This window comes from Nilaparvata lugens, chromosome 1 (genome assembly GCF_014356525.2).
Source record: "Nilaparvata lugens isolate BPH chromosome 1, ASM1435652v1, whole genome shotgun sequence".
Taxonomy (NCBI): Eukaryota; Metazoa; Arthropoda; class Insecta; order Hemiptera; family Delphacidae; genus Nilaparvata; species Nilaparvata lugens.
The window spans coordinates 71,850,751-71,876,516 of record NC_052504.1 but is presented as its reverse complement, the minus strand read 5'-3'; the positions used below and the strand labels follow the sequence as shown (position 1 = coordinate 71,876,516).

At 34.6% G+C, this 25,766-nt stretch overlaps 1 protein-coding gene across 30 annotated transcripts in view; it reads right to left on the bottom strand.

Annotated features, from left to right (window-relative positions):
• Positions 1-25,766, bottom strand: part of LOC111058361 (leukocyte elastase inhibitor) — a 62,490-nt gene that overhangs the window by 28,281 nt on the left and 8,443 nt on the right. For 9 of the 30 annotated variants that reach the window (XR_005573094.1, XR_005573093.1, XM_039441963.1 and 6 more), the window contains exons 1-7: positions 9,032-9,146; positions 7,362-7,468; positions 6,038-6,226; positions 4,575-4,782; positions 2,926-3,140; positions 1,038-1,238; positions 22-160 (exon numbers count right to left, since the gene is read on the bottom strand). Coding sequence is in view for 27 of the 30 variants with exons in the window: in XM_039441963.1 (XP_039297897.1) it covers positions 22-160; positions 1,038-1,238; positions 2,926-3,140; positions 4,575-4,782; positions 6,038-6,226; positions 7,362-7,468; positions 9,032-9,131 (1,159 nt within the window). In the remaining 3 variants the exon portion in view is untranslated. Of the gene's footprint in view, positions 1-21; positions 161-1,037; positions 1,239-2,925; positions 3,141-4,574; positions 4,783-6,037; positions 6,227-7,361; positions 7,469-8,776; positions 9,147-9,916; positions 10,080-19,860; positions 20,336-25,766 lie in introns of those variants that run through there. The other 21 variants (XR_005573092.1, XM_039441948.1, XM_039441993.1 and 18 more) reach the window with 9 other exon arrangements.

Sequence of the window (25,766 nt, the reverse complement as noted above, 5' to 3'; positions counted from 1 at the left end):
GATAGTGTGAATTTAACTGACCAGTAGCCGCGGCAGCCTCGGTTCCCTTCTCATCGACAGACACAAAGGCCTTCTGGATCACTTTCGAAACTTTAATGTTATTTTCCGAGTTGATGTTCGAGAAATTCGCTTTATCGCTGAACATCTCTTCGACACCAAGCTGCAAAAAAAAAAAAACAATTTTATGATTTAATCAAGAAATCATCGGCTATCTATCATTTGCAAGGTGCCTTTGAATAATCTTGTTGGCTTTTTCAATTATTATAAAAATGAGCAGAGCTGAATATTTTAAAATTTAAAATGATATTGTTGAGGGAGATACTAAGAAATCAACATGGAAAACATGATGCAAGACAAGATCAAGCTATAGGTACCATTAGTTACCAGTGTTTTTGAAATGATGAAGCAATTTATTTTGTACAATTTGATAGGTATTGTAACAATTATTCAAATCTCAGTCTTTAGGCTATGAAACTTTGAAATGACAATTCTATAATAGTAAAATCCAATGACATCCACTTATTTAGACATCAACAAGAGGTATAATAATTTCACATAAATTAATTCAAAACGTGAATTTCTAATCCAATAATATTTCATGAACATTCCAACAACATTTTTGTAAGAAATCAAAGAATATAGTGTGTCCGGGCTAGTTCTGGCCTGGACGGTCATAGTTCAAGTCACACCTAAAAATGACAGAGCCTCTGACGAGACTGGTCTGATTGAGACTGGTCTAGGAGGATCAACCGATTTAAAGAGTCCCAGAAAATCTCTTGGAATCGAACTGAGACCTCTGGATTATCATATCAAGATAATCTTAATTAAAAACAAGGTATAAGTAGGGAAACATTCAAGAAACACATTTCTTGGAGAATAACAAAAGTTTCTGTCAAATTCAAACACCAAGTATTTTATGTAAGTGTAACCAAGCTTAGCGTATACCTTGTGCACAATAAGTGCTATCAAGACATAACAATTTTTGTTTTTAACAGCTCTTGATACTAGAAATAACAAATTAAATACAAATAGCAAACCTCTTTTAAAGTTTCTTCCAGGTTATGAGTTGATTCCATTTCAAATTTCGGAATGGAAACCATGACGCTGACGGGGCTAGAGTTCTGGATATTTTCGATCTTCTTGGTCAGATCAAAGTTCTGGTTGGTGATTGCCTTTTCCAAGTCAGGGAGACCGGTTTTCGAGTCGGGGAGCACGAGAATCATACTGAACTCATCTCCCTGAAAACAAACAGCCACTATCAATCTATTTTCCAATACATTCTATAATATTATTTTATAATTTTGTATAGAATAGTTAGGGTCAATTCACATAAATTACATATAACTTTATATAGAAATGGAATGTGAGAGTCAAGGAATTTAAGAATCCAATTCTCAAAGATGACCTACTTTTTTCAGTCCTTTTTCTGAATGGAGTCATCGCCTTAAACCCAGGCTTCATACTTCTAATGGCAAATATAATGCATTTTGAGGAAAGTAAATCAAAGGCTTGCGCATACCACTGCAAATCGTCGCCGCCATGCATCAATTTTAACCATTTAAGCACGGCTTGAGAATTGTCCCGCTCCTTTCTTTGTAACGGAGGGTAGAGGGTTAATACCTGGTTAATAACTGGAAAGGATATTCTGAGTATTCTCTCCAAAGAATGGACATTGATATGTTCAAAGCTCTGCCAATTTGTGAAGATGCATAACAATATCATCTATAGTAATTCCCAATAGATTTTTTCATATCATATACAGTTGGTTAATCAATTATATTTTGGCTTATATTATGTAAATTCACTTAAAACATTGTAAGATATTGTGTATATGTGTATAAGCCAGTATACAGAGTGGGTGAAAAGTTCGAGAACGGCTTAATATCTCAAACACAAAGGTAATTTGACGGTGGGTGTGTTTGAGGATCCTTGTAAAACTGAAAATACTACTTTACTATGACTTAAAAAATCTGGTCCGCCATCTTGGATCCGCCTTATTGAATGCAACTTTGTTTTTTTAAATAGGCAGGTGGTCATGTGATACATGATTTCGATACGGAATTTCAAGAAAAAATGAATGGCGAAACCCGCATATCGATATCTCAAACCGTTTCGAAGATATTCAAATTATTAATCACTACTATTCAAAGTAGAAAGGGAAGAAAAAAGTATGATAATGGCTCATGAAAAAATGTGATTTCAAGGTGGGTGTGATTGGGGATCCTACTAAAATTAAAAATACTACTTCACTATGACTTCAAAAATCTGGTATGCCATCATCTTGGATCCGCTGTATTGAATGCAACTTTTTTTTTTTTTTAATAGGAAGGTGGTCATGCGATACATGATTTCAATACGGAATTTCAAGATGAAGTGAATGACGAAAACCGCACATCGATATCACAAACCGTTTCGAAGATATTCACATTATTAATCAATACCACTTATATATCTCATTTCTGATTGGCATTGTATTGATTAATAATGTGAATATCTTCGAAACGGTTTGTGATATCGATATGCGGTTTTCGCCACCTTCCTATTTAAACAAACAAAGTTGCATTCAATATGGCGGACCATATTTTGAAGTCATAGTGAAGTAGTATTTTCAATTTTAGTAGGATCCCCAATCACACCCACCGTCAAATTACCTTTGTGTATGAGATATTAAGCCGTTCTCGGACTTTTCACCCACCCTGTTTATCGTAATCTACATAAACGAGTGAGTGCACAGCTGAAGTTCTTCAGTGACATTCATTTAAAGCTGTCGTCATTCCTTGTAAATAATAATGCTAACAGTTTGAAGTGAATCTCATTATAGCTATTAAAAACCCTTTAGAGACAGAATTTTCCTGTATTCTTTTCAACCAATTCTAAATTAACTGTATACTATTTACTAAATGAGTTCGATTCTACAAAACCCACCTTGTAAGGCATCTCCAAAAATTTAGCTTTCAGCTGTGTATCGTGGAAGAAATTGTACTCTTTCTTAATGTTCATCATGTCCACATCAACAGTTCTGGTCTCATCAAGATAGAATTTCTCCTTCTTAGTTAATCTCGCTTCAAATGCATACTTCCAGTCGGCTTTGAAATGGATGGCATTGATAAGTACCATCACAGTACCCGGTTTTAGAGCTCCTAAAATTGAGAATTCGATACTATAAAAAGCTTCAAACTCATCCTAGACTAAAAATATAAAATACCGGAAAATCATTAATTTAAAGTTTACACAAAAATCTGAGTTATCTAGTGTACACTAAATTTGAACACAGAGGTGTTCACCAACACTAATATTTCACAAGTATGCATGAAAAATAATTAAGGAGACATACCTAGTATTGCTAAACATTTTTTCAAATGTGAAAATACGTTTGGGAATGAAATGACCTAACAAACGGATAAGCTTTCTAAATCACATTGACATACCATGAATCTATTTACTTGCTTATTTGGCAATCAGCATGATGACGAAATTCCACCATGCATATATGGGATGTCTAAGAGTGTGATCACATTGAATGCGTATATATATGTGCAAGTGCACGTCAGATCATGCATGAGCCGAAAAACAAAATCTGGAAGAGCCATTGAAGCACGTTGTGACTTGCATGTAGCTGCTCACAACCAGCAAGTGCACGCATGCATAACCAAGACGCTTTCAATGTGATCACACCCTAACCTCAAATTTTATATTAGACATTGATAAGTGAAATGAACAGGAAAATTACTTAAGAAAACTGAACATGTGTATGTGTGTGTCTGTAGTTAGTGGTAGCCTTATTCAAACAATTATGATATCTATTTTTATATTTATTTATATCTATATATTAATTTGTGAGTTGCGTGGAAGAGTTTAAGTGGAAGAGGGGGCTTTAATTGTCTCAATTTCGCCCACATCATTCTTAATGTTACAAAGTGCAAACAAAAATACATTTATCCATCTATATATTTTTCATCTGATGATAATATTCACGCCCTTGGATTGTGCTTGTGCTCGGGTAAAGGAAGAATGATGTTTCTAGATTGTTGGTTGTATGGTAGTTTCAGTTTTGGTTTCCAAGCACATGAAGAGCTCATATCAGATAATTAGCTAATCTGAACTCAAACGGTCACCCAACCGACGGAAATAACAAAAGATCGGCGCTTATCTAATCTATAAGATTATGTTAACCAAAAGGCATTCATAAAAATTGTTTTCTTATAAGTTTAGTGTATTTGTCCTAGATAGAAACAGTGTTATTGAATAATTCATCTTGTAAAGAAAACTAGATCTGATATTGACTTATGGAGGCTATTTATGCTTTCTATCAACATAATTGACCACTAATTTTCGATCCCACATGTCAAAATTGTGAATCTTGAAACTTTCAGGCACTCATTTTAATCATTTACGTACAAATAAGTTTAATAAATGAGATAATAAGATTATACAATGTTAGCCTCTTCATCGGACAGTATTGTTAGATTAAATCACAACCATTGCTCAAGTCTTGTTGCTAATTACAGAGCTAAATTTTAGTCTAATTCAGTATGCTGTGTGACAGAATTGCAAAAACTGCTTTTATCTCTTACCTTCGGGAATCAATCCCTTGATTTTGTTGTTAGTCTGCTGTTCTACCCAGCCATTGATCTCTTGTCCTGCGTTATCAGCGTTCTTCTCAAAGTCAACTTCCTTGGCATCAGATTTGAAATACTTCTGTGTCGTTTCCAAATATTCTGGCTTCACTTTGAACTTCTTGTCGATGTATATTCTGTTTGCCATTTTCATCACATCTGAATTCTAAAAATTAACAAAACTTGTGATAACGAATAATTCAGAGAAAGGAAATGTTTATGAACTAGATCTAACATAGGTAACTAATCCCTAAGAAAGCCTAGAAATTTAGTATAGTACCTCGACATACTCATTGGCATTTTATTTTGGATTAATATGTTCAAAATGTATTATTCTATTTTGTATTCTCTATAGTGTTTGTAGAATTTTCTAATTTTGCCAATGAAAGTATAAATGAAAAAAGTTTAATATATGTGAAGTCTCAAGTTCAAAAGTTACTATTTACTATTATAAGAGTAAATCGACTGCTAATCAATGATTGATTTCAATTAAGCCATGAACTCATCAGTATCAAGTGTTTTCTTGAAATGGATACAAAACAGGAATCAACATATTCTATTAAATAAATTACAATTCACAATCTATTACAAATTTAAAATTTAATTAACAAGTATTCGAAAAAATGTGCGAGACCTAAAGTTCTTGGCAAAGAAGAAAAACACTATTCATAAAATGCCCATTTTGTAATAATTCAGAAATATAGTTTACATCCAAAATAGAATTAACAATTAGTAATAAACATTTCAGTTACTTGAAAATACTCAACAATTAATGAGAGGTAATTTTTTTCAAAGAGCCATTGATCATCTTGAATGTTAGGTTGTGCACCACGTTTTTGGGACATTCCTCTTACTGGTCCTGACAATCTTCAAAGTATTTCGATTTGAGAAAACATCATTTCTGGGTTTTGAGATATGAACGCCTGAAGTGAAATATTGGGAGAGATTCATTTCCGAATTGGGAGCAAATAAATTCATTAAATATTTTGAGGATACATTCGCTAAGATATTGTACTCATTTGATTTCTCAGAATATCAATTCTAGGGAAATTTGTTCTAGGTTTAAAAACCTAACCCATTCTGAGTTTCCTTTTTCAAAATTGAATAAATTTTCCTAGTATGGATAATTCTGAGAAATTGAATTGGATATGTCAAGAGATAGACAATTTCTTAAAGAATGTATCCTCAAAATCGTATGAATTTATTTGCTCCCGATTCGGCAATGGATCTCCCTCAACATTTCAACTTTAGTTGCTCAAATCGCAAGAAATGAAAAGAATAAAAAACAAGTTTTTGCTTACCGTATAAATATGTTCTATTTTGGAAGCGTGATAGCATCCAAATCGAAATACTTTGAAAAATGTCACCAGTAATAAGGATCGCAGAAGTGTGGTGCACAGTCTCAACAAAGGAGCACTTACGGTAAGAGCATCAGACAGCAAACTGTAGCTGGAAAGCATTTTGGACTTGTCATCGGGAAATCTCAGCAATGCTTTCATCTCATTGAAGGTCTTGGAATGGTCAGCGGCGCCAACCGCAGCCATCGCAAGTGCCACTTGCAGGCTGAGCGGCGAAAAAAACATATTTCCCGCATTTTCCTTGGACAAAACCTGAAAAAGGTTATTTCGAATAGAAGTTGTAAATTTCAGACATAATTCAGGGTCATAATACAGGATGGAGTAGAAAACCGGAAAATTATGAAAAAATTGCATTTCCTTCAATAAATTCATAAAATGAGTGAGCTACTAACGATAAGGAATAAATTCACCCTCCCATTTATGTTTCCACCAACAACATGCTGAAAAGTGCTTCTTCACTTTCACGATGACAATGGAAACATGTGATCCCATTCGGTGTTCACGGATTTTTATGAAAGCTTTAAAATGACAGAAAAACAAATCTTGAAGAATGACAGTGATTTAGTTTTCAATGTTATCCTCTAGTTCATGGATTGATGCAGAGCGTGTAGGGTGCATCAAGCCTTCAAGATACCCCACAGGAACACGTCCATTATAGCTAAGCTGGTAATGCTATAAACTTGTCTGGCTGGTCAATATCACAATTTTACAGAGTCCTCTCATAGCAGATTACAATCCAGTCATGATAACATGATACATGATAACTGAATGACAATGCATTCACATCAATTGTGCATTAACAACATCACCTTGTATTTATTTGAAGAATCAATACTTATTTTAATAGTTTTTAATGTGCTTCGACAATTTTCATTTTAACCACTGCATTTCAATACTTGATCGCAACTAGTTCTAACACGATGTTATCTACATTCATTTTCACAAAATTGCACGAATACAGATAATGGGAATAGAAGTGATGGGATTCGTGTTCAAAATACGTACTGCTCATTAGAAATAATCCTCTGTTGCGTGAGTTCATATTACATTAGTTTTAATTCACAAAAAGTGATGACAGTTCTATAGAACTAGGAGGAAAAGTTAGAAATTCACAGGTAGATAAAGCTTGAGTTTGATAAATGAATAAAACATGTTGAGAGAACTGGCGGCTCATGTCAAGTGTTTTCAGGTCACACCTGTTCAATTTTCCGATTATAGAAATAATTATCCAAAATCACTGGAAATCAATTCAATAGTAATATGAAAAAACGTTAGTTTTATTATTCTTATTAAAATTGCAATTTTGATGAATCATCCAACCATTTTTTACCAGATATTTTTTAATTAAATTAGCAAATCAAAGTTTGGATCAAAAAGTTGATTTTACCTTGTGCAAATCAAGTGCGAAATGATTAGTTGCCGCAGCAACTTCTCTCAGTTGGTTTTGGGAAGTGACATCTGGCATCGCCATTATTACTTGGATGAAGACTAGAACTGAAACAAAACACTGCTTAAAATACATCATTCTTTTATGAGAGATCTCTACTCTAACAATGAAACGCTAAGACTGAACAGATGAGCGTTGAATAGACATGACTTTTACGACCGAGCAAATAATTTTCATCATCATCTAAGCAAGCTGATCTTTTTAAAGCAACTTAAACAATTCATACTTCAATTGGAAGTTTGAATTTTTAGTGTTGTGAATACTATAAAATCTACCAGCGTCAAAACATGAAGAACTTTTTATAGAATTGAATCACCAAGTGATTTGTCATTCTTATTTTTGCTCGAGATATCTTGATTTTTCTTGAAATGCTTGCTTGAAAGAGTTTATTATAATGAGGTGAGAAACTAGATATACGTGGAGGTGTACTCGAAGCTTGAAAATGCTGAGTTGAATTTTAAATTTAAAACTAATTACGTGTGGATGCAGAAGGCAGAAGATAAAAATTTTATTGCTGATATTTCCGATACATGACTGATGATGGTATTGTTATGCACCGAAATTTAAACCAGCACTATGATTTTAATCTTCTGTGTTTACATGTAATTAGTTTAAAATTGAAAAATTTGAATTTAAATTGGATGTAACAAGCTTTTAATAGTGTTATATTATTAACAATAGTTTAACACATTCAGAAATCAGACCACAGTAGCGCTACAGAACTGAGACACTGCTGCCACTCGGCTGTTGCATTGATATGTGTCTTCTCCTACCACCATCACCGTGTCGGGGCTTAGCTCGGCCGTACGTCGGCGCGGGCTCGGTGCGGTTATATGTGTCCCGGCCATTAATAATTGTATTTGTAATAATTATTATTTGAACACCCTTCCAGAGCTCAAGCTTCAAGCTTTTCTGGAAGGGCCTGTATAATCATTTTTGGTTATTTTATTAATATACAGTATAATATGATATTTTTTATTATAATATCATGTATAATTTTGAATTCAACAATAACAATTATTTCAATTTCTAGGTCACACATGAATACACATGATACATAAACATCAATTTGTAACGAAAAACTGCGAAAAACGAAAATCTATCTTTAAGAAAAAAAATTCAATTTAAGCAAAATTACAATCTAAAAATGTCAATTTTAACAAAAATAGTAATATTCAGCAAAAAAGTTGAATATGGGATTTTGAAAACATCTGTGATTATTAAAAAAACTGTTTTGGTTATATTATAATATCAAACTTTGTATCATTCAAAAATATTTTAATGCAAATGTAAAATTCTGCAAGAGCGTCAATAATGAGTTTCTACAACTAGATGGATATACTGTATATGATTACACATTTGTTTGAAGACCACCATTTGAGGTGATGAATCCAGACTATAAAATGTTCCACTATCAAATGAAAGTTATTTTCTCGTGTGACAAAAAATGAATAAATACATAAAAAGACGGAGCTGCATTCGATGGAGCACGTAAAATCAGTAACGGATACACGACATATGAAAATTAATCATAAAATTGAGCACGTAAAATCAGTAACGGATACATGACATAAGAAATGAATTATAGAATTATCACATAGAACTTATACACAAAATATTAGCATCTGAATGTTTCTCAAGAACCGACTGCTTATAAATCCTACAGCCATTTTCCAAAAACCGACTAGTTATAAATCCATATTTTGTCATCCCAAAAAGTACTACTAGAGAGCAAAAATATTGATAAATTAATCTAATCGAATTGATAAGATGATTATTAGACAAGTAGAATCGATTTACCAACTTCTGATGAGTCCTAGCACTGAAATTTAATACTGATGTGCCTATAATTGCTATGATATTTCAGAATAACTTATTTGAAACATTTCAAAAATATATTCCACTCGAGAGAAACAGTTCGATTTATTCTGAAGAGGACGAGCCATGTCAGCTTACTTCGATATTTATCATATAACATTACAAATATAGAATTTGAAATATAATAGAATGAGTACAAATGAATAGGCCTACACAAAAATAAGTAACGATCAAGTGAAAAAAATAACTCGTGTTTCAAACATCACAGTTATAATAAGTAAATGGGAGTGAGTTTTCAAACGTGCAATTGTGACATTTTTCTACCAAAGTTTCATATGTGCTATCAAGACTAATCAGGAGCGAATCAAAGTTAATCCAATTACAGAACTTTATTGACACAATTCAAATACTGCACGGTATATAACTTGATAGCTTGAACCAGAGTTATTTTTTACGTGTAATTTGTAAGATTGGATAATTGCATATGCATTAACGATTGGGAAGTCTACAGTGAACAATAAGTATCACAACAAAACACATGGAGCAATAAATAATTTTTCAATACGAGGAAAGTATGTTTCATGTAGAAAATCTTGGTTCTATTAACTTAATTGAATTCTAGTGAAAACAGTTTCCTGAAGAAGAATAATGAAGAAAAAACTAAAAATAAAACTTACTTTGATAGAAGGTGATTTTCAAGCAAATGAATAAGTATTGAGGTGCTTCAAACGAAGTTTAAGAAGGGAAAGTGTTTATGCCGACAGTGTATTGATTAATGTGTCATGTTCAGTAATACATTTTATCTTATCGCGTAACTGTTATTATGGAACAAACTATAATATTTTCCCGAGCATATATTTACAGTGTGAAGGAAGCGGTTGGTTTCAGGGTCACACTAATAAGATACCGCTATAGGGAAATCATACGCTTATCCTGTACCGAGGTATGCTTATTCTATGCTATCGCTTGAATAAGTCATCGCCTGCTATCCCATTTGAAGGGTGATTCCCGGCCCCTCTAAATATCATTGATGGAGCACTATAAAAATAAATAATTTATGTATTTCAAATTTGCTTCCCCGGTGGTTCGGAACACATAAAAAACTGTAGGTCCACTCATCTCTCATCATCATGTATCTTAGTACACATGGTTTTCATGAACTAATAATGAGCTCAGGAGATGAAAATGTGACAATGCCCTCAGCCAAGTTACTTAGAGTGGAGTTGCAAAATAATCTAAGATAGAATCATCACATTAGAGTCTTGATTGGCAGGTAATGTGTCCAGTCAAAGAACGACTCTCAGGGTATATCATGGTTATTTTCTGTCATTGATTCGCTACAGTGTTTTTTTCTGGGGTGGCAGTGGATCTGATATGCATGATATTTTTATGGTGCAAAAGCAGTTTGTTTAAATCATTTTCGTCGTGACTCTTGCAGACCAATATTTGGGAACCTGAGACTGATAACGGTTCCAGCTATATATAATTTGGAAACAGTTTTGTTTGTGGTCAAAAATAGCCATAATTTGATTCAGAGCCCAAAATGCAAATCATAGGCCAACTCGTCAAAAGTAATACATACCATATTATCCTAGACACAGAACAGCGTATTATGAGAGAGGACCTTACTACTCGGTTATGCGACTTTACAACAAACTATCCACATATTTGAAAAATGTGGACATAAAATCCTCACGGAGACTGACTCGAAAGACTGATCGAAGGATGTCCCTACACAATAGATGATTGCTGCAATATTGCAATATAATAGTAGGGATCAAGGAAATTCAAAATAGAATAGGAATACATAATAGCATATAGAATATAGAATGACATGTTGCATGCTGCAGAAGCTCTGCTAACTTGAGCAGCTTGACGCAACAAATAAATAATAATTTACCCCAATAGATATTTATAGAGTTCTATAAAACGATACATTACTATTATACAACTTGCGTGAGGGAACATAAATTTTAGCTTTCCATGAATCTTAGGTACGGTATTTTGCGTAACCATAAAAGTAATCTATGTAAATAAATGTTTTCAAGTATTACCACATAAAACGGATTTAAAGACCTAGACAAAATATGGCATAAAATAGGTTATATTGTCTCTATGTTAATGATTTGTGGAATTACAAGGAGTAGAATGTATTCAACGAAAGACTGCGTGAATTGAAAAATAAATGTGCGAAGTAATTAGTTACCTGATACGATGAAGGCAATATCACAATAATTGTATCATAAGATGAGGGACATTTATTTCACTTTCCAGTGATAATTTTCTTATTCCATTGCGTGTTCTTTGAATTATTTTCTGTATAATTATTTTATTGTATCAGACATTTAATAGGATTCACCCCTAATATAGTGAACAGAAGCTAAGCAGTAAGCCAGTAAAGGGAGTTAAGTGAACTGTTTAATAATTTGATTTCAAACAAACTACTGTATCAAGAAAGAGTTGAGAAGAATGCATAAACTTACTGTCAGCAACCAAGGCGAGAAACAAAAATAAGTTATGAAATTTTATCAGGTAACAGAAATATTCTATTTATGAACTTGAAACGAACGTGAGTATCTGCGGTTTTGGACCGTTTTAAGCAGATTTGAGGTGAATTTGAATCTAGCGCCTGCGCGACCGCTCAATTTATTGGAAATTTTATTATCTTTGTAGAGAATGCTTTTTCTCGAAAAACTAAAGGTTTTCGAAATAAAAGGCCGGTTTCCGAGCTCGGGATTTAGCTAAGTTCTAGACTTTGAACAGCTGGAGTCAGAAAATTAGCTTTCCGAAACGGGGTTTTTATGATAATCTTGATTTTCTCATTTCTATATTGGAAACGCTTTTCTTTGACGAAATGAAACATTCCTAAATAATTCAAAATAGTTGAAAATTGACACTATTTCTCTTTATTTTATTTTCAATTTTCTAGTCTTTCGAATTTTAATTTAAACGTGGACTGCAACTACGCCCCGTTTCGGAAAGCCAATTTTCTGACTCCAGCTGTTTAAGTCTAGAACTTAGCCAGGCGCCAGGCCCGTAGAAAGGGTACGGCAGGTAAGACTGGATCCGGGGGGCCCAGTCTCCCAGGGGCCAGGCGTCAATAAAAAAATATATTTTTGTTTGTAACTGTGTGAGAAATAAAAAAACTACAAATAAGTTGGAGTAAAGAGCTATTGATAAAATGACTAAGCAGCAATACAAACGCACCCTAACTAAAATAATAATTTTTTACTGAAACTTTCCTTATTTGATAGTAACTGATTCAATACTGGCCGAGCGGCCAGTATGGCCAGCTGGTTCGAATGAAGCTCCAGAAGACCGGTTCAAGGTTCATGTTTCTATGTTTTGATGGACACCATCGTTGAAAGTGTGACTTCTCGTTTTACAGCTGTTAAGAAAATCAATAAAATGTTCGGTTTTCTGTGGATGTATCCGAAGCTCCAAACAGATTAGCTATGTAAAGGCCATTCCATACAGCACGTGGCGTGCATGGCTGGACGCACGCCACGCCGGCCACGCTAGCCACATGCCAATTCACACCGCCACGTCTGTTGCGATGCTATACCGGCCACGTTTCCCGTCAGTATGCAGGAAGATGTCAACTCCGACGGTCCCGTGGTGTGAATCTGGATTTTCTTGTGACTTACCTTGGTTTGATGACTCCAGCAGCTCAAGGTCGCGCATGTAATGATGGAATTCGACATAGGTCTTCCTTTTTTTATTGATTGAATGTACCCACTGGTCCCGTGCTGTCACCGAATACAATAAAACCAGCTCATTATCACTACTACTGCTGGCTGACAATGATAAATTTTGTACATATTTTAGGTTAAGTTGTGACCAGTTTAATGAAGTGTTGTCGATGGTTAATGGTGACATAAGGAAGACCAATACCACCTTCAGGGAGGCAATTAGTAGCAGAGAGCGACTAGCAAAAACCTCAGCGATTTCATCCCATGCTTCAACCTTTAATGTGTTGTCTCTGTACAACTCTGATGTGGAGTCCCAAATCACTGGACGAGTACGGACCTCTTCAATAAGCTGCTCCATATCAAACTCAGAAAAGAAGAGCCATTTTTAAATAAAAACCACTACAAACACAACAAAACCAGTAGATACAACAGAGAAGCATGTGTGTTGGACAGCCGTTCTAAGTGAACTGTCTGTTTCCACGTGGTCTAGTATACGTTCTGCGCATGCTCGGACCAAATCGTGGCCGGACACGTTTGAAAAGATCGCTCAGAGAGCGAACGGTAGCCACGCGTGGCTAGTATAGCAAGCGTTGCCGCGTGGCCGTCGCTGCTATGTGAATTGCTTCATTTGATTAGCTGGGAAGCGATGTTTTGAAAAGTAGCTAGCGTGCGTCCAGCCACGCACGCCACGTGCTGTGTGGAATGGCCTTAACCAGATTAAAACATGGACTGCACTGCACAAAAATCTGGTGTGGCCCGATTTCAACTTTCCTTGCCGTTATGAAAATTGATCACCTGACGCTAGTGTTCACGCATATCTCAAGTCTACAATTCAAAGATCTGAGCCAGCTGGTGACAGGGCAATAAGTCTGGAGACACACGAGGTCTGCTATCTCTTCCTAGTGAATGACTAATAGAATCAACAGTTGCCAACAGTTTGAAATTGAATAATCACATTTTCTAGAACTTCGAGCTTATTTTCAATAGCATGTGATCGAAATTGTTCGTGTCGGATCCTTATATTGTAAGGACCTTAAGTTCCATATTTCAAGTCATTCCGTTAATTGGGAGATGAGATATCGTGTACACAGACACACACATACAGACCAATACCCAAAAAACACTTTTTTGGACTCAGGGACCTTGAAACGTATAGAAATTGAATTGGGGTACCTTAATTTTTTTGAAAGCAATAATTCCCTTACCTATGGTTATATGGCAAAAATGTAAAAATGATGTTGTTGAAGAAGAGCTTATTTCAGAGATGGGACATCTCAAATGCATCCAGCCAGCAAACTTTAGTAAAAAGCTGAAACCTTAGAATTATTGAATGTCCACGTTCAACAGAAGATTTCCAGCCTTTTTCCCAGTGTAATGATTGCTTTGAAGATTTTCTGCACTTTGCCAGTAACTGTTGCTGAGGCTGAAAGGTCATTCAGCTTGCTGGCACGTGTGAGAAATGTTCAACGATCCACCATGGCTCAAGATCGCCTTTCAAGTCTAGGGGTGCTGACCTTAGAAAGTAAACTAGCCCGAAAGTTGGACTTTAGCAAAGTCATTGAAATTTTGCTAGTTGTAAAGCAAGGAAAGTTAATTTGAAAATATATGGTATCTGTTTCAAAGAATTAAATTGGCATTCTGTCTCACTAGTATTTTTCTGTGTTTCTAATCCTTCAACATAGTTTTTGCTATATTTTTACTACATGAAACATGAATATGTGTGTAATAAATAGACACATACTTGAATTATTATCAAATTATGTTATGTAATTCTGTTATCCTAATGAAAAGAGAGAATATTTGTGTATCATAAGTAACGTTGTAAAACATTGTACTCGTGTGTAGGCAATCTGGGGTTTCGTTGTAGTGATCAAGTACTATATGTCAATTATTGTATAAATATGTCGGGGCCCGTTACGGGTCTAGTCGGGTGGCACGCTACCGCTCTCTACGGCCCTAAACTTAGCTAAATCCCCCAGCTCGGAAACCGGCCCTAAATGGAAAAAATTAAAAAAGTCCGAACATCTCTGGGTTTTAGGGGTGAAGTCGCCATTTGGCGGGTCAGCAGATTTCAGATTCGAATTAAGCGCCCCAAAATACATTATAGAACCGTAGAGAAAAATTCTTTCGGGGTTGTTTCCGGGGTTGATAACAAGGCACCAACATGGATTTAGAAAGGGATGCAGCACATCGACACCAGTCTCGGAGCTATGCAATAACGTAAACAAATAATGGGAAGAAAAAAATAGTGACTGGTATTTTCATCGACCTCCAAACAGCTTTTGACAATTTTCATTGGAATATACTGAAACAGAAACTGAGAAATCTCAATGTAACTGGAAGAGTTCTCCAATGTTTAGAGGAATACCTCTCAAAAAAAACTTAATATGTCGAGTTGAACTACCATAAAGAAAACAGTATTACCCAGTATAAATCCTGTGGCCCAGGCCACACCAAACTCGCTCCCGCGGCGGTAGCGAAGTTGAAAAAACTTGCCTTCCATGTTATTAAATTGAGCAGGTCACACCGAGCTCGCTCCCGCAGAGGGAGTACCTCGGCGGTAGTTTCACTTGGCCGTGCCAGGCGAACTTTTGAAACGTCTGCTGGTGGTTTCCTACCTACCTACCTACTACCGCCGAGGTAGCGAGTTCGGTCTGGCCTGCACAATTATTGAATAACATAGTCCAGTCAAATGGTCGTTTCTCAGGAAACAGCCCCGAAAGAATTTTTCTCGACGGTTCTATATGTATTTTGGGGCGCTGAATTCGAATCCGAAATTTGCTGGCACGCCAGAGGGCGGCTTCACCCCCAAAACCCCCAAAAATTTCGAATTTCTCATTCAATCTCGAAAACCTTGAGTTTCTCAAGAAAAATCATTCTCGACAAAATTGAAGAAAATAGAATTTTCAATAAATTGAGTGGTCTCGCAGGACTCTACCATTTTTGGTTCCGGAGTTACGAATTTTCAAAAAAGGGGTATTTTTTAAGGGTTTTTCAAAATTATGCAAACTCACCACTTTCACCCTATACAACTTGGATATTTCACTAGTAATGATGAAAAACCAGACATCATGTGAAAGAGCAATTAATTCTGAACAGGATTACTTGGGAATTTTCAAATTTAGTAGTGGGGGAGGGGGGGACACCCAAAAATAGAAAACAAATCATTCTGTAAAAATACAAATTTTTCATTATAATACCTTTTCAAGGCCTTCCTACCAAAAAAATACCATATTTCGGCTGAAATCATCAGAAGAGGGTTATTTTCTATGAGAATCACCCGTTAAATACACTCAATTCCATTATTTCCGGGTGGGGGGACACCCATAAGAATACGTCAAGGATCAAAATTTTAACACTTATAACTTTTGAAAGAATGGTCAGATCTCCTTGTTCTACAGCTCAATCTTCTCAGCTCGTCAAGGCGGTTCAAAATCATGTATCATAACTTAAATTTGATGGAAAAATATAAAATTCCTCTTTTAGTGTATTTTAGCCCATATTTAAATACACAGAAAAATGCCCAATTTCTATATTCAAAACTGTGTATCTCGGTAACCCGAAATTATAAAAAATGGTACTTGGTCTTGATTTGAAGAACAGAATCTCCTCTTTCATGTGCGTTGAATGAATTTTGTAAATAAATAATCATGAAGTAAGATACGTTTGTTTCAAAAAATCAAGAAATTTGCGATATTTTCCTCATTTTCACAGTCTCGACAGTTTTTCGATAATAAACAGTCATGCAAGATGGATTTGAGGCAACGTAGCTTATAGAGCTTGTAATTCTCTTTCATTTGAGACCAATCGCAAGTTTCTATCATGTATCTTACTCGTTTTACAGACTCTTGAATAACAGTGGAATAGCAGAAAAAATATAAAATGGAAATAATCATTTTTTCAATCGGTTGTAACTTTTGAACGGTATTAGAATGAGAAAAACTGTTTATGGTAGCGAAAAAAGGAGAAAATTCTCTACAACCTTGACTACTTTTTGGATTTTTTATCTGAAGTATTTCACAAGATACGCCACTTTGAATATGCGAAAAATTAGTGATATGTTAATCATTTTCACAGTCTCGCATATTTAAAGTGGCGTATCTTGTGAAATACTTCAGATAAAAAATCCAAAAAGTAGTCAAGGTTGTAGAGAATTTTCTCCTTTTTTCGCTATCATAAACCGTTTTTCTCATTCTAATACCGTTCAAAAGTTACAACTTTTGTTTTTGAAAATTCGTACTCCGGAACCAAAAACGGTAGAGTCCTGCGCGACCACTCAATTTATTGAAAATTCTATTTTCTTTAATTTTGTCGAGAAGGATTTTTCTTGAGATACTTAAGGTTTTCGAGATTGAATGAGAAATTCGAAGAAAATCTGAAATTTTGGAGGTTTTGGGGGTGAAGCCGCCCTCTGGCGTGTCAGCAAATTTCGGATTCGAATTCAGCGCCCCAAAATACATATAGAACAGTCGAGAAAAATTCTTTCGGGCTGTTTCCTGAAAAACGACCATTTGAAAAACCAGCACTTGCTGGTTGAATTTTTGAAGTCATCTATTCATAGTTCTAATGTATGGTCATTTATAAAGTTCAACATTCACTCAAGATCAAGATGAACAGTTGAGAAGAGTGTTTGAAAAACAATGTATTCACTCATATCATTCAGGGAATAGAGCTGTTCATAATATTTGGGATTTCCTCCATAATGAAATAATTTATGTAACAAAATCTAATAATGTGATAACATTGAATCAATAAGCTGATGTTAAAATGTTATCACATTATTAGATTTTGTTACATAAATTATTTCTTTATGGAAGGAATCCCAAATATTATGAACAGCTCTATTCCCTGAATGATAAGTGAATACATTGTTTTTTAAACACTCTTCTCAATTGTCCATCTTGATCTCATGTGGTTTCACGTAGTTTCGAAATATTAAGATTTCCTGTAAGCTATTAATGATTTTTTAATTCAGTCAGTTTTTCAATTATTTTAGTCACATACCATATTTATGTCTTACAATTTGAATATCTAACATCAAATCAATAATAAAACATTGTGGATAAACTTTTTGAAAAAATGGGAAACTGTATAAAATGACATCGCCCACATATAGTTAAAAATGTGTGGAATTTGATCTTACCTAACTAACTTATTCTATCTACGGGTTCCAAAGAATTTTTCCATCCTGGTCAACAAAAATGAATTCATATGCATTTCCTTTGAGCACATTCTCTTCAATATTTTGTTTGTAAATGGTACCTGAAAAAAGAAACATATTTAATCTTTCAACATATATCCATTTTGGAGATAAAGTGAAGTTAATCATCAATGATAATACATAGTTTGGACTTTGAATAAATTAGAAGTGAACTGGGCCTCAATAAACTAAAGAGTCCTAAACTGGAGTCCTAAAGACTCCAGTCATGGAGTATAAGACAAGTCATGTTATTACATAATAATTCTAACACTAAGTAGTTCAACCTAGTTTAGGTTTGAAAGGAATTCTTGTACACTATAAAAAGCTCTATCAACTAAATATTTTTTAATTTGTTTTTTGAAAATCTTCAAATCATCATTACTTTTCAAGATTTGAGGTAGCTTGTTATAAAATTTCCTACCAATATAATCTGGTTTTTGTTCAAATAACCTACTATTGTGACCCATTATATGATAATCTGCTCTGTTTCGCGTATTATACTCATGAACATCTGAATTCTGGATCACACCACTCGTTTTCACATGCATTACAACTTCATATACATACAAAGATGGCACAGTTAATAGACCAAGCTTTTTAAATAAAGGCCTACAAGAGTCTAACCTATTCACTTTCTCTATACATCTGAGTGCCTTCTTTTGAATCTTAAACACCCTGTCCATATTTTGTTGAGATGAAATAGATAGCAGAAACAAGTGCATACTGTTTGCAAATGATACTACTATACTTGTCTTGTACCAGGAGCCAAATCGAAGCACTGAAAGAAGCCACCCACAAATGCAATAGACTGGACCTTACTATAAATAAACAGAAAACAATACACATAAAATTCCAACCTACAAACAAAAGCCCGGAAGTTTCTCCAAATTGCCTAACCTCGCATACAATATTCTTGGGAATCATCATCGACCACAACCTAACTCTCATTGAACAACTAAGTAAGAAGTTATCATCTGCAATTAATGTAATTCGACAACTGACAAGTATAACAGGAGAAAAGACAGCACTAACGACATGTAGCATGCCCTGTTTGCCTCCCACATGAGATATGGCATAGTGGCCTGGGGCCCAGCATCACAAAAACACCTAAACAAAATATTCATACTACAAAAGAGAACACTCAAGACTATTCTTGGAATAAACATAACAGAGCACTGTAGACCACTCTTCAATTAACATAAACTACTCACCGTGGTCTCTCTGTTCATCCTGGAAGCAAAGATTCTGGCAAGGAAAGCAAACCACAGCGGGGCGACAGGCATGGAACAAAAAATTCCAAAAACATAGACCTTCTACAACATCGACTGAAAAAGTATGAAAACTCACCAGCATATTTCTATACCTGATACCGGCTACCTTGAAGGCGAAAAGCTCTTTACTGCTGCATTGATGCATTATCTGATAGCCAGAACATACTATGCGCTATCAGAGTACATCCGGACAACCACACCTATCAGCATCTGACAACATCCACTGACCTCCTCAAACATGAGGAAATATTGACAATTCCCCGGTCACCGACTGCGGCGAAGACGGACCAAGTTATTAACAAGTAAGAAAGTAACAAGTCTGCTACCTATAACAATAGAGCCGGTGTAATGAAAAACCGGTAAAATTTTTGATGAAGAAGAATTAGGCCTAATTTAGTTTGCTAACGCACTATTAATCTATCTTACATTTTTTAAAATAATTAGTCTTAATCACTTACCAAGACTTAAAATCAATAATTCCAAAGTCATCAACAACTTTAGAAACGCTTTTGAACGATTGACACCAAGTTTTTAGTACGGTCAAGTTAAAAAATCAAACCACACCTACTTTCATTACCAGAAGTAGGCACTCAAGTAGATTGCTATGATATGAATCACACACAATGACAGAAAAATATAATCAACTTCAACATTGCAATTTATGACGCCATTCAAAGATTGTATTATCCTTCTTTCTAAACGGAACGACAAAATCACTTAGGTTAGGTTTTATTTCTCGGAAGAGGAATAAGTTATTGATTCAATGATTCTGCTAGTATATTGATTTTATAGTACAAGTACATCACATTCAGTAAATCTTGTAATAGAACAGTTAAAACAAACTGCTCTGTTTATATTGAAATAAAACTTCTACTCATTCTACTATTTCTACTGTATAGCCTGGGCGTTTTGTTTTGGTTTCAGGTTACCATTAGAAACGCGCGTCTCGCTGTAGAAATGCTCCTCTAGCATAGAGGAGTATGCGCATGCGCTAGTAACGTATTTGTTGAAGCAGTTCTGTTAAATGTGAGAGCTGTGACTGGCTTTCAGTGGCGTCGGCTCAGTTCCATAAGGTTCTATGTGACAATTTTGGGCTTATTGAGTTATGCACATAGATCGATCCCCAAAAACAAAGAGAATGCACCAGTAAAAGGTTCTATGTGTTAAACTGTATTTTAGTTATAGAAATTGATATTTTCATTATGTCCCATGTGCATTACCCCTCCACTGATTTTAGCCATAAGGTTCTATGTGATCATACTGAAACATAGAGCATAATTAGGTCTGAACAGCTGCACTTCCTCCAAGTGGCTAGTGGTTCTATGTTATTAAATGCTTCATTTTTCCCAGTTTTATACAAAATGTGGTAGAAGTATCAATACAAACATATACATTGTTAGTTATTAAATCATGAAATATTTATTGAAAATATAGACTTACAGAGAAGGTCCTAAAGTAGGAATACACTGAAACAGATTTCTTAAAAAATCATGGAAACATAAATTTTCCTTTTACAATAACAGTTTCAACAATTTCATTGGGAATCATATTCTTATTGGAAAATAACTTCAAGTTAGAAAGCTAAAGAACCTTAAGCTGGTTCCATAATTTTCACAAACTCTGTACATACATTGATTGTCTGATTGCGCCCTTTCTTCTGCTTTCACTGTGACATCTTGTAACTTGTTAATTCTCACGTTGAAATATATGCAATAACTCACTTATTGCTCCCTGATCAATAATAGTACCTATTCTGTTTTAAGCTTCAACTATACCACAGAGAAAAATATATTCTCTATTACTCCGTACCCGTAGCCATACCACAGTATACATACAGTACGGAAACTTGGCTAGTACCCTGACGCTAAAATCCGCCATCTTGTTAGGAAGCGCCGCATTGTAATAGTATTGATCACTTCAATGATCCGGATCAATTGATCTCGTTCACTGTCACGAGCCAATCAGAAGACCAGGATTGGAACTTCCCAAGGTCACGTGAAGTGTTTAATATAGGCGTCATGTAAAAAGCATTGGTTAGATAGGCGATTGATTACAAGTTTCCATTCTGTATATTCTGTGGCCATACTTCCAAGGCAATTTTGCTACATTGTTGATACTGTAGGAGGAATAATTATACTACTGCTGTTTAAAAACAGTATTAAATCAGTATGAGATTTTAAGGATTCGTGTAGATAGACCCGCATTTTAATTATTTATCTGATCTTTGGGGGGGGGGCTAGGAACTACGTATAGCGAATACTTCAGAAAGATCTTTTTGAAGTAAGTCAGTTTTGTTTTTACAATTGAAAGTTCAATATTATAACATGTATTGATAATTGTTCATTCAGTTTCATGCATGAATATGAATAGATCATGGATGTAAATCATTTCATGTGATTGAAACGTAGTTCCCTCAGCCAATGTTTCAGCACCTTTTTTTTAGTATGGTACCCACAAAATGTCGCAGTAATGTTATGATTAAAGAGTAGTTTCCACCGGGGACAGGAGGATATACAAATCTCCTGTAATAACTGGGAACATGGATATATCTCCCCCAATATATTTTTTTGTACTTGAGTGAAAATCATAGGTTTGAAGACTATAACTTTGAAACTATTTTTTGAAACAATTGAATGACTAATAAAATTATGTTTCCATTCTATTTGTTATATGAACTGAAATATCATAGGCCTATGATATATTATTTTCTATGAAAATTAAATAATGATTTATTTAATAAGGAAACTTAATTATTAGGATGTAGTTTTACAAGTAGAAATTGCTTGAAATCACACCAAATTGAGGGTATTTTCTAAAATTTTCCGGGGGAGGCCACCCAGACCCCCTTCTCGTGATAGGTATAGAATTTTCTTGTTGTTTGAAGGTGTTTTCATTTTCACTTTCTTATGTTTTAATATTTTAAACATCAGTGGAAAAACATTTTAAATATGACTTTGTGGGTAATGAAATTGTTCAGAATTCAAAGACGAACCCCAATTAGAAAGTTAATAGCTTAATCCGAACTTAAACCTGCCTCCTAGCAGGTCTAAGTTGGAGTCCAAAATCATCAATTTTGCTCCTGATATTATTTCATTTTAGCCTGATCCCGATCTCAGCAATTCACCGAGATTATCTTTTAAACCCAAGTTGATGATCTACGCTTGAACTCAGAGATTAATTTTTAGTCTGATAATGAAGAGTACGTATTGATTGAGGCTCCGTAGCTTTTAATTTGTTTAAAATGTTCAATTCATACACAATTATCTATTTTCTTAGTTTGTTCCCTTCATAATAATTATTATTCCAGGTAATAAACGTTTGAATAAGCTCTAAATCTTTAATCAATGACCAATAATGTTTGATCAATAGAGCCTGCTTGCACTGTTAATAAAATGCTGGTATAATAGTTAATAGAGTTGGCTATCCAAATCCATGGATCATCATTTACTGTATACTAGAATTATTACTAGATTACTAGAATTGCATTTATAAAAAATCGATTGCTTGCCTTACTGCAGTCATGATTGTATAGATGTAATCAAGGTTTAACAGAGTATTGTAAAAATCTAAATTCTTAGATTACTGAAATTCTCAAATTCTTATCGATAATTAATAATATTTATAATAGTTTTTTGATAGAGAAATTGTCATGGAGTGGAGATATTCCAGTGATTTAAAAAATATCAACAGTAGAAAAATGGAGAGATAAAAGGTTCTATGTTACATAGTGGTTTCAAATGTGTGATGTAAATGAATAGCCAGAAGGTTCCATGTGGACAGTCTTCTATATTTTCTCAATTCCCAAAACTATTCCTCAAATTACAACATTGTTTTAGTTCCTATGATGATTGAAAAGGTATCTGTTCCATAAAACATTGAAAACATTGGAGAAAAGATGGTAAGTTTTGGTGTGAGTGTATTTCGAGCCTGCTTGAAAACTTTGAACGCTGATATCTCCAAAGTAGCAAAAATACACATAGAACCTTATGGAACTGAGCCGACGATGGTACTGCAACTGATTCGGCTTTCAGTGGTACTGCAACTGATTCGCCTTTTATGCAAGTACTGATTTATAATAATTATGTAAGTACAATAGAGTGGCCACTGCAGATTTCTTGTAATTTTATTGGATTATAGGAGGTCAATTCAAAATATTTTTTAATCTATTCCAACCAAACTTCATCTAGCACTAACTAAGTCTAAATTGATGAACTTAAATCAACCTGGTAAAAAATGTTTGAAGTTGAATTATTGAATTAAAGGTAAAGATGTACCACTAAACATCAGACATTACTATCCTTGGTCGAAGTCGTACGAAGTTGTTAAGGATGTTACTCTCATTATTTCATATTATGGCACTCTCTCTACATGTATAAAAATGGAGGTACCTAACATTGATGAAGAACCAAAATGCATTTCACAATGCATTGAATAATGAATTTCTATAGAAGAAGGGGATTCTGTTCAATTCCATTACACTAATAACTTTCTTCAATTGAATGAGTTAGATTGTCTTGAACTAATTGAACAAGCCTTAGCAAGTTCTCACTTTTGACTTACTGAAAGTCGTTGTCCGTCTTGATAGGGTGTCGATCGATATTGAAAAGTTGAGCAATAAGAATAATAATAGCAAAAAATGAAGAAAAATGTGTTTTTTTTTCAAAAATGTCACACCTTCGAAAGCGAATATCTCAAAAAGTAGAGGAGATATAGGCTATATAGAGAAATTTGTAAGATCAGTATTGTAGGAAATTATGTAAGCTTTAATACGCGACAAATAAAAAATGGTACCTTTGAACCACCCCCACCCCCATTCAAGAAATGAAATTTTTAACGTTTTATTGTTTCAAACATTTGAACAATTGTCATAATTGTTTTGTAGCTTTGTCTTGTCATAAATGAATGTGCAAGGTTTCACTTCCGTATGTTCAGTCATTATTTAGAGAAAAAACAAAAATGGCGGCTGTGTTTAGGACTTTCGGACAGTTTTGGAAATGATATTCAGATATGTTTTTTACTTTCCTTGCCCTACTACCATAGGTAAAGAAAGTATTGCTTTCCAAAAAATCTGGTGTGGTACACTCACACAACTTTCCTTGCTCATTGAACTGGGAGCCTCATTCTTAAACGACAATAATTTATAGAAATAACATAATTATTTGAAACTACGATCAGACTACTGTATATGTGTGTATATAATAAATTGTTTTCAGAGTACTTTTTCCTTTGTGTAAATTTTGAAATCCGATGATTTTTTAAAAGTCGTCAAAACAGCTGTTCTACAGATGAAATGTCTCGACTATGTGTTATTTTTATAGACTGCTCTACCTACCTACCTCATGCACGAGAAGGAGGTTACAAAGTCCATTTCTCAAGGATGGGGTGAACCCCCCATTAGTTTCCCAAAAAGGAGACTCATGCCAGTTGATGGAGCTGACAAATAACTATACAGAGTATGAATTTGAAATAAATCAGTCGAGCAATTTTTGAGAAAATCGTGAAAAACATGGTTTTTCAGTAATTATCCGCCATTTTTCTCGAGAATATTACGCAGCTCCTGCAATTTTCCTAGAAATGTGACTCATGTCAGTTGATAGGGCTTATAAATAGCTATCCATGGTATAAATTTGAAGAAAATCGTTAGAGCCGTTTTCGAGAGAACCGTGAAAAACATGGTTTTTTAGTAATTATCCGCCATTTTTCTCGAGAATATTACGCAGCTCCTGCAATTTTCCCAGAAATGAGACTCATGTCAGTTGATAGGGCTTATAAATAGCTATCCATGGTATAAATTTGAAGAAAATCGTTAGAGCCGTTTTCGAGAAAACCGTGAAAAACATGGTTTTTTAGTAATTATCCGCCATTTTTCTAGAGAATATTACGCAGCTCCTGCAATTTTCCCAGAAATGAGACTCATGTCAGTTGATAGGGCTTATAAATAGCTATCCATGGTATAAATTTAAAGAAAATCGTTAGAGCCGTTTTTGAGAAAATCGTGAAAAACATGGTTTTTTAGTAATTATCCGCCATTTTTTCCGCCATCTTGAATTGAATTTTATTGAATTTCTTATTGTCGGGTCCTCATTGTATAAGGACCTTAAGTTTAGAATTTCAAGTCAATCGGTTAATTAGGAATGGAGTTATCGTGTTCACAGACATACACACATACACACACACACACACACAGACCAACACCCAAAAATCATGTTTTTGGACTCAGGGGACCTTGAAACTTATAGAAAACTTGAAATTGGGGTACCTTAATTTTTTTTGGAAAGCAATACCATAGAGAAACAATAGCGTAAGTAGATATCCCATGATATAGGGCGTTTATGTCGCAACTTTTACTGTTATCCCAAGCCGA